Raw genomic sequence first — 13811 nt, forward strand, 5'->3', positions numbered from 1 at the left:
GGTGCAAGTTTCCCCGCGATGTAACAGGTGGCAATCACTTTCCTCTTTACCTAAAACCGGACTAATATTACTAGCAGCATAGTCTGACTTGAAGGGTCTCGGCAGCCTCACACTCGTCCAGAAAGCACACGGATCAAAAACATACTTTGTGTGGTCCGATCATGCCACCATCTCATTCGTGTCACTTTTCAGTAAGGTTGTAAGCAAACCACGAACCTGTTTCAGAGTAGGATTTGGGATTTCTGACCTAATTAATGAAGAAACACCGCTAGCAAAGTTAACTGTCTATCGGTCACGGCAGGAGTGTTTTGACTAGCAGCTGATGGACGTGATTTTGTTAAGCTACTGAAGATATAAACGCCAAACGTTAATGTTACACATTGCTGTGGTAGCTTTGAAGATCACATTGTGTGATTTCGTTTTCGTCTAGCAAGTTTGAGTCAGGGCTCGAAAGATATGCGAGCTCAGCTTACCATGGTGCTGGTTACAATGCCTATCGATAGGCCTACTCATGTGAGAAGAGCCCATAACAGCTGTGATGCATCGCACGACCGTTCAGAAAATAAATAGGCCTACTTATATTCACAATACTATGAATGGCGTTTTTTATTTATTAGGAGTGAATAACTGCTGCGATTTGCAGTCACTGCATAAATCACGTTGATCTCCGCATTGAAAGTTTATCTGTCCGACCTAGCAACTGTAACTAAAGAGGTCGGGGCTTAGCCAAAGGCGAATTTTCAAAAACTTGGTATCCCAAGACGAATCCAACGCACTATGACGTCATTTTCCACCAGTATAATTTTCCCGCCGTCTTGAATTTTGTGAAATTCAATAAAAATGCTATTTCTCCCACAAAGTTTGACCATTTATGTATCCTATATGTATACTACATGATGTCATGTCAACGCAGAAGAGAAATTCCGCCATTTTGAATTTCGTAAAAATCAATAAAATCCTACTTGTCCCACAATGTCCCACATCATCTTCAGACTGATCGGCATTAGGGTATTCAAAGAAATGTTGAAACCTCATATCGTTTGGCGGTGACAGCCAATCAAAATTGTCGTAAAAGTGTCAAAACAGGAAGTGAGGTCATATCTCAGCAACCATTTGTCAGATTCTGGCTGGATCTCAAATGGCGCACTTTTGCCCTTTGGGCACTATGTTTCAGTGCGTAACTAATACGGCATGCACACTGAAGCTCAATCTCTCTAGCGCCACCAACAGGTAACAGGAAGTGAGCTCATATCTTGGCAGCCCTTTAACAAATTCAAAATAAACTAGGTTAATGTGATCACACTCCCTTCCAAGGAATGCACACCAACATTGGTGAGATTTGGGGCAAAGGCGGCGCTGCAGTTCCTTCTGTTGCTGTTGCGACTTTGGCAAGTTTACTGCTTGGCCCCGCATTGCTGCTTGCCGCTATATTTGTGCTCTGTGCAAAGTATGCCACTGCACTCCCCATGTACAATTACATTTAACAGGACTATTATACAGTAGCACATTACTTTTTCACACAGGCTCATGCAGGTTTTATGGCATTATTCTCTTAACAAATGAAACAATCACTGGAAAACTGCATGTTATGTTTGCTTGGGTCATTCTTGTTTAATATTTACATTTGTTTGGTGATCTGAAGATGTTAAGAGTACCAAATGTGATAAAAAGTAAAACAAAATTAGTAAGGGGGCAAAAACATCCACATGGCACTGTTTACTGTTGAGTGTCTCCTTGTAAGTGGCTTTGGGCAAAAGTGTCTGCTAAATGATATGTAATGTAATGTGTTTTTTCTTGTGCTAGATGAGTTTGTGGAGGCTGCAGAAATGTACAGAGAAGTGTTGAGGTCATCAGAAGAACATAAAGGCAAACTCAAAACGGATTCCTTACAGGTATGAAAGAAGAAAAAAAACGTACATACCCTAACAATCATATTCGTGTTATTAGTTGATCCTGTCAAGTATGTTTGTTTTTGTTTTATAATACACGTAGTTTCAGGGCTCTAAATGAACTTTTTTCATCACCAGCCAAAATTGCACCTTAATACCTAAAGACGCACTCATTAATGGGTCAAAGTGGCTAGTGAGTTGATCTTTTCTACCAGCCAAATTGAAAATTCACCAGCATTTGGCGGGTTGGCTGGTGTTAATTTACGGCCCTGAGTTTCATGTTTTTCTGTGAGGGCCAACTTTTTTTTTTTTTTAAAATCTTTTTATTGAAAAGTCAGAGGTAGAAACAATAAAACATCATCATTGTTACAAAAGACTTCTCATTTTTTTAAACTATACACACACTCAAAAAGCCACCCCCCTCCCATCCCTCCCCCCACCCCGACTGGACCCAAAAGTAATAATAATTGTAATATTAGTGAATCAAAATAAACCATACCAACAGTAAACTTCAGTTTTTGTTTGGTAGATATAGGTAGACATCAGAACAGACAAATGAAAAATAGATACATAATTCAATCTGCATTCCAAATTGTTAAATTAAAACCATAAAATCTTTCATTTATTGCAATGTTGGTGGGAGTTCTTGGAGATCACTAAAATATGAAAGAAAGGGTTCCCAAACAGACTTAAATTTGTCTGAGCGTCTTATAGCAAATTTGATTTTTTCCAAGTGCAAAAATAGCATTACATCTTTTAACCACTGGGCAACAGTAGGTGGCGCACTTGACTTCCAATGAAGTAAGATCTGCCTCCTTGCAAGCAGGGAAACAAATGCCACAATATTCTGTTGGTTTTTAGTTAAATTTGCTGTGAGGGCCAACTTGAAGCTGATCTGTAAATGTCTGCCTTCACAGAGACTCCACGCCACCCATAATCTGATGGAGCTGCTGAATGCGAAGCACGAGGGGATCCCACCGACCCTTCGAGATGACCGGCTTAAAGAGGAGGTCAGAATATGGCCCCAGTGTTCTCAAACAGAGCAAATGTAGAGATGTGTGTGTGTGTGTGTGTGTGTGTGTGTGTGGGTGTGGGTGTGGGTGTGGGTGTGGGTGTGGCAGTGACGTGCGCTCAGGTTTATGGCTGGTGAGGCACTGACTTTTCCAATATAACATTTTCAAATATATATTAGTAAATATTTGCCAAATAGGCCTACCGATAAGTTTCATATGTCACAGCTTTCTTAACATAAGGTAAGCCTACATATTAAAACATACTGCATTTCCATAGAGAAAATGCTATTAGATCTCTCTCTCTCACACACACACACACACACACACACACACACACACACACACACACACACACACACACACACACCAACACACACACACCAACACACACACACCAACACACACACACACACACACACACACACACACACACAGACACACACAGGATTCAAACAGTGGTCTCGCATAAACCACACAGCACCAAGCAAGGCGGACAAACCAGAGAGCATCACGGCGGATGCTCTCTCTCTCTCTCACACACACACACACACACACACACACACACACACACACACACACACACACACACACACACACACACACACACACACACACACACTCACAGGATTCAAACAGTGGTCTCACATAAACCACACAGCACCAAAGCGGACAAACAGGAGAGCATCACGGCGGATGCTCAAACACACACACACACACACAGACACACACACACTCATACAGAATTCAAAACACTGGTCTCACATAGACCACTGAGGACTACAGCGAACAAACCGGACAGAATCACGGCGGATTCTCTCTCTCTCTTTCTCTGTCTCCCCACGGGTCTCACAAACACAGGCCTCACACACATAGGAAACACCTGTCTTACCTTTACTTGTACATCAGGTCCATGCGCCGCTCCTTCTGGATGAAAACATCCGTGACTTTGTCATAGCCTAGAAATCCTTGTCTTTTCTTAGCCTGAGAAGCCTGTCCTTCTCAATGCCAAACAGTTGTGTTTCTCCAACACCCCCTAAAACATACTGGGCTATTGCGGGAGCTCTTCTGAATTCACTGACACCATCAAAGCCTAAAAAGGCCTCCTTCACTTCACAGCCAGTCTCGCCTGTTGCAACATGCAGAATGGCGGAGATCTCATTCATCAGCTCGACATAATTCCCACGATTCGAAGAGTGTGTACTCTCATCACCACCGTGAAACGCCAACTCCTCCTGTTTGGCTAAGAAGCAGGTTGTCTGAATGAGACGTTTTAAGATCTCACAGTTCTCCTTCACGTTGGCGTTGTGCATGCTAACGTTACTTTAGCCGGTGCTGTTCATCCAAAGCCACATCTATTCGAGACGCCCCAAACGTCTCCAAAGCAATTTGGCATTGAATATGTGTAGCCGAGGATTTGTGTTTCGTGAGGCTCCTTGGTACATTTTTTTAAGTCACAAAATCCCATGCTAATGGTATTCCACACATTCTCGCCGGTTGCAAACAAGAGACATGAGTAACAAAAAAGGCAGTTTCTTGTAGGGCATCCACACAGCCAATCGTTTCTGTTGTACCACTCACTTTGAAATGATCGGGTCGTTCTAATCTTCTGACCGGTCACCTGCAGCAAACCCTTCAGCTCTGTCGGTCGTCCATTCTTTATCACATCTTTTTCCCCTTGGAAATCCAACTTTGAGAATAATCTAAGTTTCGTTATGAAATCAACTTCCATGGTAGCAGTCAAAGTGAACAAGCTAGCCAACACTAATGTATTTTGAACTTCAGATTTAGGTTGCGCTATGATGTAACTGACCAGCAAGACTCTCAACGCCAGAACGAGGTTGCGGCCAGGCTGCTGCTTGCCGCACCACTGTATTTTTCAGTGGGCGTTATGCCAAAAAATTATCAGGAAAATGAGGGCGCACCATACATATTTCTATTAAGTGTATAATAACGTTTAATACAATATTACGAGGTTGCATACACAGAACGAGCAAAATGGCGCATGTGCTCAAGCTTGTTAACGAGGGATTGCGCAATCCGCGGTGAGGCAAAGCTTGGAGCTGCCCCATGTTCAGCGCATTCGGAGCAATTTGATGTGAAATGGGCAAATATTACGATTTTGGCCACGAAAATGATTGAAAATGATTGGAATTGTTTAAATATTGCACAAATGGTAGTTATGGTACAGATGCTCGAAAACAATAGTTATTATTGTTACTATTATTCACATTTACTGCATCTCATCATTCTCATGATGTCTGTATGGGGCTGGTGAGGCACTGCCTCCCCTGCTGTATCTGAGCGCACGTGCCTGGTGTGTGTGTGTGTGTGTGTCCGTGTGTGTGTGCGCGTCCGTGTGTGTGTGAGTGTGTGTGTCTCCATGTGTGTGTGTCTGTTTCTGTGTCTGTGTGAGATTTTATTCATTTGTTTGTATCCTCAGGCAGAGCAGCTGAGGCAGCACTACATGACCAAATCCAACTCGGAGGTGTCCGAAGGCCAGCAGAACCTTCACCCCGTGGTCCAGAACATCAAGGAGCTCAAACGCAAAGTAAGGCAACACAAACACGCACGGACACGGACACGGACACGCTCACACACACGCTCACACACACGCTCACACACACGCTCACACACACACACACACACACACACACACACACACACACACACACACACACACACACACACACACACACACACACACACACACACACACACACACACACACACACACACACACACAGGAATTTCAGAACTCTTGCTTCCACTCATAAGTATACACAATGTGAAGCAAAGAAACTTCATGACATTTACTGACGACATCCTTTCTTTACTCTGACCATTGGATGTCTCTGTGTAGATTAACTCATTCCTCCTCTCACAGACATAGGGTGGATTCCAATATGCTGACTCCATCCTCCCTTGCTCACTTGCCTGCTTGTGACCTCACGATGATGTCACTGACGACAGAAAATGTATTCAACATCTGTCACTGACGACAGAAAATGTATTCAACTCTAATGTCATTTTCTTGTTTGCAATGGAGATGAATGAAAAACAGTCCCCCAAAAGTTGTTGTGACTAGGCTGACAACTGGGAAACTTTTCTCCACTGAGGCGGGGCCAGGAGGCGTTGCGAGACCACACGCTCAAGTGGAGAATGGCAGTCTGCATATTGGAATGCACCCATGTACATAGGGAAAAGTAAATGGACTGTAGTAGCCTACGCGACATTTCGCGGCGAAGGCGTCCTTTCCTCACTCTTCGCCCTGAGCAGTCATGGGTAAGCAGTTAGGGCGTCAGACTTGTAGCCCAAAGATTGCCGGTTCGAATCCCGACCCGCCAGGTTGGTGGGGAAGTAATTAACCAGAGCTCTCCCCCATCCTCCTCCATGACTGAGGTACCCTGAGCATGGTACCGTCCCACCTAACTGCTCCCTTGGGGCGTCATTGGGGGCTGCCCCCTTGCATAGGTGAGGCATAAATGCAATTTCGTTGTGTGCAGTGGAGTGCTCTGTCACAATGACAATAGGAGTCAGAGTTTCTCAATGGGCCTTCACTTTTTTCTTTCTTTCATTTCGCGAAGGCGTCCTTTCCTCACTTATCTCTTCCCCCTGTGCTGTATGTCTGTAGGTGAACCTCCGCTCCCCCTGGTGGATGGATGTGATAGCGCAGGCCATGGAATACTCAATGGATGATGAGCTGGTGCAGAGGGTGCAGAACGAGCTCACATGCAGCTACAAGCAGGAGCAAAGCAAACTCTCCATGGCCGACAAGTAAACACCGTCCTACCTTAATATGTGGCTTTGTTAGGCTAGTACAGTGAAGAGTGGGCAAGGAAATGAGTGGGGAGAGAGAGACGGGGGAAGATTCGGAAATTACCTCGAGTCTGAATCGAACCCAGGTCCCCGCCCTAACAGTGCAGGTCCCTACCGCTTGAGCCACGGTTGGAGCCTGGTTTATACGTTTGTCAAAAATACAGTTAAGATGTAGGCAACTGGACTTCCCCCATCAGAATTAGAACTGAGAATCTGTGACAGACAAGAAAAAGAAATGTCTTCAGGAGGCAAAAGGAAGTTGCCTACAGCTATGGTAAGCTCTGTTGACTATTGTAACATGACGGTGACGATCTTCACAGATCTATTGGATATTTGGTTAAGACCGATGGCATAATGCATTAGCAATCATTGGTGTTTATGGCTAGACCTCAGAGAGGTACAGATTGCTTTATTACAGAGTCAGTTGTACGTATTGGTAAACTGGAGAGAGGATGAGAGAGAGACACACACACATACAGTCCTGAAAGAGACAAAGCTTAACCATCTATCTACAGTAATTCATTTGTGTGTCTAGGAGATTTACGGTGCAAACGCTTTGCTTCTTCAGGTTTCGAGACGCCCGTGGCCTGCAGTTTCTGCTCACCACCCAGATGGATGACCTTCTCAAGTCTCAGAAGGTCGTGCAGAATGCCGTCCAGAGGCTGGAAGGGACGCCCTCTCAGGCGGTCATCGAGGAAGCCACACTGTGCCATCTCAGGCCCGTCCGCCTGCCACTCCAGAAGTAAGTCCTCCTTGATTGGTTGGATTCTTGCTGTAGAAAGAGTAGAAGTCTGCACACTGTAGCTCCGCTTTGAAAACCCAGGTGAAAAAGTGGTTCAATTTAGTACAATAAAAGCACAACTGAAGTGTACTTAGCATGTTAAAAGCGCACTCACACTTTTTGTGCTATATGCTTATTTAAAGTGTACTTAAAATTAGATGTAATTAAGTTGCTCTCAAAGAAAGTACACTTTGCGAACCATACATAAAGTGCACTTAGAAGATGTTTGGCTAAAGTGTATTTAGAGGAATATACTAATAGTGTTCTAATAGTGAACTTACTAAAAGTGTATTTTTTAATAACATATTGCAATTGCACTTTTTTTAAGTGCGCTTTGATTATACTTCACCCAAGTGACTTCGAAGTGTGATTTTCTATAGTGCGCTTTAAAGTAAATCACTTTAACATATTGGAAGTATACTTTTTCTAAGTGCACCATGATTGTGCTTCATCCAAATATATTCAAAGTGTGCTTACACAAAGTGCATTTACCCATCATGCATCATCATGCATGTACCATCATGTAATGCACTTCTTGGAGCTCAATTTCTCAAACAGAAAGCCATTGACCTCTAAGGAATATCTTTGGTTTGCATGAAAATATTACTCATTGTTATATTCTGCGTTTATTGTAGGAGTTTTAAAAAATTTAAGTGGTACACAAAAAATGACCATGTTCCCACCGTCATTATGATGGTCACATATATGTTATGGTATAAGCTCACACTTCCCATGACATCATGGTGAGAGGTAAGTTGGAACTAGTTGTTCAAACAAAGAATCAAGGGTCACCATTAGTGATCAATTCAAATGATCAATTGCAGGAAGGTGGAACAAGAATGAAATAAAGTGAAATGTGTATCTGAAATCTCTGTAACAATGCAATGATTGTAAATGTCAGTCGTGCTAGGTATGCATACTGTATCACTACTGTGACATGTGGCTGTGTGTAATGTACAAGCTCTGAGGACCAGCATGGATTGTAGTATTACATTTATATTATTTCATGTACTTGGGAGTGTATTGTAAATATACTTCAAGCATACCTGTTATATATTTACAATACTTAATATGATATACTTTTTACAGACTTAAAATGTTCCAATGTAGTCCAAAGAAGCATGAAGTTAATATACTTTTATTGTACTTCTAGTAACAATAAAATGTTATAGAAGTGTACTCAAGCACACTATTAATGCCATACGAATGCATGAAAAGCGTGTTTGGAGCATACTTTCAAAAGTATGCTTGTAGTGCACTTATAGTTGTCCAAAAGCGGTGCCAATTTAGCATCCTCAGTGTGCTGCAAGTGTGCTGAAGTACTGCTTTAGTAGTGCTTCAGCGCACTAATAGTGCAATGAAGCGCACTTTAAATCGCCAAAAATAGTACACTTTGTACTTAGTACGGAAAAAAGTAAACTTTAAGTATATGGATTTTTTCACCTGGGAATGTATTCAGGTCATATAACGTTTTGACCAAACAGGGACAGTCACATGCCTGATGAAGACCCTGTTGAGTCGAAACGTTGTCTGTCCTAAATAAATGTTCAAAGTGGAGCTACAGTGTGTGGACTTCTACTCTTTCCACTATCAGATGCTCCTTTGTGCTGCACCTGGCCTCATAGCAGTGGGATGAGCAGACTCTGAGGTAGTGTAGGTGATGCGAGCACATCCAGTAAAACAGGTGCTGGATCAAAGAAACATGCGTAAAAGAAGAAAGAAAAATCTGCACACTGTTGCTGCTCACCGATTTATTAAACACAATGTTTCGAAACGTGTTCAATAAATCGGTGAGCAGCAACAGTGTGCAAATTTTTCTTTCTTCTCTTATGAGCAGACTCTTATTTGGATTCTTGCTGTGTCACATGTTGGCCATTTAATTGCCCGTCTGACTATCGGAGTAATTGTCAGGCATGGGAGGGAAAGAGAATAGAATAGAGAATAAGGATTCCTACTTGTTCTTTAGGCCACCAGGCGTACGTTTGTTAATTACAAGGTCTATATTTAGGCTGTTCTAATTAACTCTTGGTAATTGTTAATTGCTGTAATTAACTTGAATTGTAGCGGAGGATGTGCATTTTAACTGTGGGTTTGGCTGTGGCTAATGAAATTGCATTGTAAATGTCTAAAGCCTGGAGACTGAGGGCATTCATTTCTTCAACAGAAAAACCCACATTTACATGTTGTTTACCCTATAATTGTCCATTTAGAGTAGACATTTAGTGTTGTGGATATGGTTATATTAGGTGGAAATTGGTTTGAAATACATTATCTGCATCCATTATATGCACAGCTGTAAATGGGTCGTTGACTTTTTTGGAAGGAGATGTCAGAGTGGCGTAAGTACTGGTAATGTCACTATTGTGTGAAGTTGGGACAATGCTTATTTAATTTGCACAGAATTGATGTTTTGTATGTAATGTATGTGACAAAAAAAAATATTTTAATCCATACAACAGTGGCATTAGCTGCTAAATAGCCTTTTTGTTGCACACCACTAGTGTTGCCTTTTTTGTTGCCAATGCACACCACTAGTGTCCTCACAAAACCTCAGTGTCAGCACTATCAGAAAGAAAAGACAGAAAGTGGTGAAAGACAAAAAACAGATGCTATGTGGCAAACGACTATACATTTTTCGAAGTCAAGTTTAAGTGGTATTTGGATCTGAGAGAAAGAAACCTAGTCAGGCAAAGGACAACAGATGAATGAATGGAGGCCAGAGGAGTGCTTGACAACATCATTCAATCATGCCAGAGGAAGGATGATCATGAGGGGGTGCTTTGCCGCTGATAAAGTGTGCCGTCGGTAATAGGGATCTTTAATGCAGACGGAAGACTCGACCGAGGTGCCTATTTTTACTCCTAACTAAATCACCGGCGTCTCCATTCGCTCGATGGATGGCACTTGACCTGACTTCATTTTATCCTGTAACAAGATAAAGACTCACAGCAGCACCGTGCTAAATTATGTAAGGCGTGTCAAGTGATGAAGCCTTGAGGTTGTATCCCTGCCAGATTTGTCAATGTTTTTTTCCTTTGTGTGAGTGAAAGCCCATCTTCCAATCTACTGTAGATTATCACTTACAATATTATTGTTAATATACACAGCTTAAACGATGAAACACCCTCTCCTGATTTGTGGATGCGTAAATTCATTGTATGTCCACTGTTGTGATTCTGGTGTGTGTGTGTGTGTGTGTGTGTGTGTGTGTGTGTGTGTGTGTGTGTGTGTGTGTGTGTGTGTGTGTGTGTGTGTGTGTGTGTGTGTGTCTGTGTGTGTGTCTGTCTGTGTGTCTGTGTCTGTGTGTCTGTGTGTGTGTTTGTGTGTCAGACTTCACTAGTCTGATGAAGAGCGAAAAGCGCTCACTTGAAAAAAATAAAAAAAGACATTCATCTTTGTTTCTATTGTAAATACATGTGCAATTAATAAATTATACTCTACTCTATTCTACTCTTTCAGTTGCGTTTTCTGCAAAGCCGACGAGCTCTTCACTGATTACGAGTCCAAGCTGTTCTCTCACACGTAAGTTATTTCAGGACGGTTTGTGGTAAATCATACATCTAGATGCTCATGTGCTTCCATTAGTAGAATTCATCTTCAAATTCAAAATAAATATTTAAATAATCCGAATAAATAATGTACACCAAAAGAAACCAAAAATAAGCAATATTCCCATTAGCTAAGAATGGGTATGGGAAAGAAAAAATGGGAAAGAAATATCATCTAAAAAATCTTGATATTAATATTGACTTAAATAATCGTGATATTGATTTTCTCATAATCGAGCAGCCCTAGTAGAATTTCTCCTCTTCTCTGGCGCGTGACAGGGTCAAAGGTCAGACGGCCATCTTTGAGGAGATGATCGAGAACGAAGAAGGGCTGGTGGACGACCGTCTGCCCACCACCAGCCGAGGCCTGTGGGCCGCCAGTGAGACGGAGCGCACCCTGAAAGCCATGCTAGCCTTCGCTCGCGCCCGCCGCCTCGATGCCCAGCTACTGGAGGAGGCCAGCGCCTTCATGGAGCTCTTCGAGGCCTGGAAGAAGGAGTATAAGGTATGAGGAGGAGTGTCTTAGTTGCAGCTTAACATTTCTCTCTTTCAGAAAATCGTTTTTATGTGGTGTTGGTGGGATTTTTAGCAACCCAATCTGAGTCGCTGCCGGATGTGAGTCCTCCGGATATCCGGGCGTGTGTTAGCGACAGTTTAACCTCAGCTACTTGATTTCGGGCGTGTATTTACGACAGTTTAACCCCAGCTACTTGATTCCGGTCCGATTTGAGTCTGACTGAAGATGGAGGGGACGTCCTGTGCAGCTAAGTGTTAGATCTGAAAATAATCTGAAAAACGGTCACAACATCAGAGGACCCGTGGTGGTGGTGGATATGGCGGGGGCCGAGACCAAGTTGTTACGGTAGGCTACAATCATATTATTGAGGGGACAGTCATGCGACACACACAGCGCGACTCACATCGGGTAGCTGCGGTACCGCAAAGCATTCCTGATGTTCGAAAAGCACATCTGTGCGTGTAAATACTCGGCCGGATATCCGGGGACTCACATCCGGTAGCGACTCACATTGGGTTGCTACAGCGTGACCCATAGCAAAAAAAAGTGGTGTATTGAAGTGTACTGTGAATATACTCCTTTTGTATTGAAGTGTACTATGAGTATTATACTGATTGAAGTACAATTTTTATTAAGTTTATTTTATGTTTCCAGTGTACTAGAAAGAATACTATTTAATACTTAACACTTAAAAGTCAATGTGATGGAGTAACCGTCATTAGGGTTGTGGGTGTGTTCTGACTGTCACACCAACGAGCCTGGCTCTTGGTGTAGCAGTCAGAGCCCCAGTTTACTACCCCAGCAGTTGCGGGTTCGAATCCCGGCTGGGCAACTCTACTCCCCTTCCCTACTAATGGTGTCAGAAGTGGGATGGACACACTGGATGGGAGAAGCATGTTGGGCAGTTGAGTGTGTGAGGTGCAAGGGTGCGCTTTCCGAAGGGGAAGGGAGTGTGATGGAGTAACCATCATTAGGGTTGTGGGTGTGTTCTGACTGTCACACCAACGAGCCTGGGTCTTTGGTGTAGTGGTCAGAGCCCTGGGTTCGAGTCCCGGCTGGACAACTCTACTCCCCTTCGCTACAATATAAAAGTGTACTATATTGGTCATATTAGTATACTGTAAGAGTACTTATAAGTCTTATAGTTCTCTGTTTCAGAAAATCTTTTTTATTTGATGTTTTTTCAAGTGACATGATAAGGTGATGAAAAATGGTGTCGTCAGAACAATCTTAAAACAATAGCTTAGCACCAACTCGGTGAAGTCATTTAGTCTCTTGGCAATTACACCCCATAAACTTTAAATTGCAAAAATAACACGGTTATATAAATTCACTATAATTATCCATCTCTATGACTGGCATTACTCTTTCCACTAATTGAAATCGACATTAGCAAGAAGATAGGCCTTTGTTGCGCCCTTATTTTTGACAATGTGAAGTCATAAAGTAGTTTTAGTGTGTAAAATCATTTAACATGTTTTTGGAGTGCTTTTGCCTTAATTATGATATTGACCTTGAATCTGGTCTAGTAAGTAAGTGGGGGAGAGAGATGGGGTAGTGGGGGAAATGACTAATTCTAACCTGGGTCACCATGGGTATGCAACCCATTTTTAGTACAGTGTGTTAGTGCATTGTGCCACAGCACCATCATATCTTAACATTTGTCCTCTGGTGTTTCACGATACTATGGATCATTTTAAGTTATTACTGGCAACATGACGCTCTGCATGATTGTCGTTGATACCTGCTAATTATTGCCTTTTTACCTCCTGATAAAACTGTGGCCTAATGTAAATACGAATGTTCCCAGACGACATCTGCTCTGCCAAATATTGGCCAGTGTTGTATAACCATCTTCATGCGCCCCACCCCCACCCTTGGCCACAGGTGCTGCATATTGGCCAGTTTATAACCACTTTCATGCCACCCACCCCCACCCTTGGCCTCAGGTGCTGCATGAGTACTGGATGAACCTGCGAGACCACGTGTCGGCCATAGATGAGCTGGGCATGGCCACGGAGAGGCTGCGGGTGCGACTGCCTGACGAACCCAAACAGAAGGTCCTGCACATTATCGAACCACACGAGGTAAACAAACAAACAGACCCTGATGACTTGAGGACACTTGTTCTGATGCTGCTTTTTAAGGCCATGAATCTGAAATGGTTTAGTGTTATTTCTTCATTTTGGATATACAGCCAAATTGATGGTTTAGATGTTTAATTTACAAGGAGAAAAACATGGACTT

General features: G+C 42.7%; 1 protein-coding gene across 3 annotated transcripts in view; it reads left to right on the forward strand.

Moving 5' to 3' along the window:
• The window catches only part of shprh (SNF2 histone linker PHD RING helicase), a 53244-nt gene that overhangs the window by 30901 nt on the left and 8532 nt on the right, over positions 1–13811 (forward strand). For all 3 annotated transcript variants that reach the window (XM_063184240.1, XM_063184239.1, XM_063184242.1), the window contains 8 exons: positions 1804–1892; positions 2807–2899; positions 5343–5450; positions 6534–6676; positions 7287–7460; positions 10959–11021; positions 11327–11552; positions 13514–13651. In XM_063184240.1, coding sequence (XP_063040310.1) covers positions 1804–1892; positions 2807–2899; positions 5343–5450; positions 6534–6676; positions 7287–7460; positions 10959–11021; positions 11327–11552; positions 13514–13651 — 1034 coding nt within the window. The remainder of the gene's footprint in view (positions 1–1803; positions 1893–2806; positions 2900–5342; positions 5451–6533; positions 6677–7286; positions 7461–10958; positions 11022–11326; positions 11553–13513; positions 13652–13811) is intronic.

This window comes from Engraulis encrasicolus, chromosome 19, assembly GCF_034702125.1.
Source record: "Engraulis encrasicolus isolate BLACKSEA-1 chromosome 19, IST_EnEncr_1.0, whole genome shotgun sequence".
NCBI classification, from domain to species: Eukaryota; Metazoa; Chordata; class Actinopteri; order Clupeiformes; family Engraulidae; genus Engraulis; species Engraulis encrasicolus.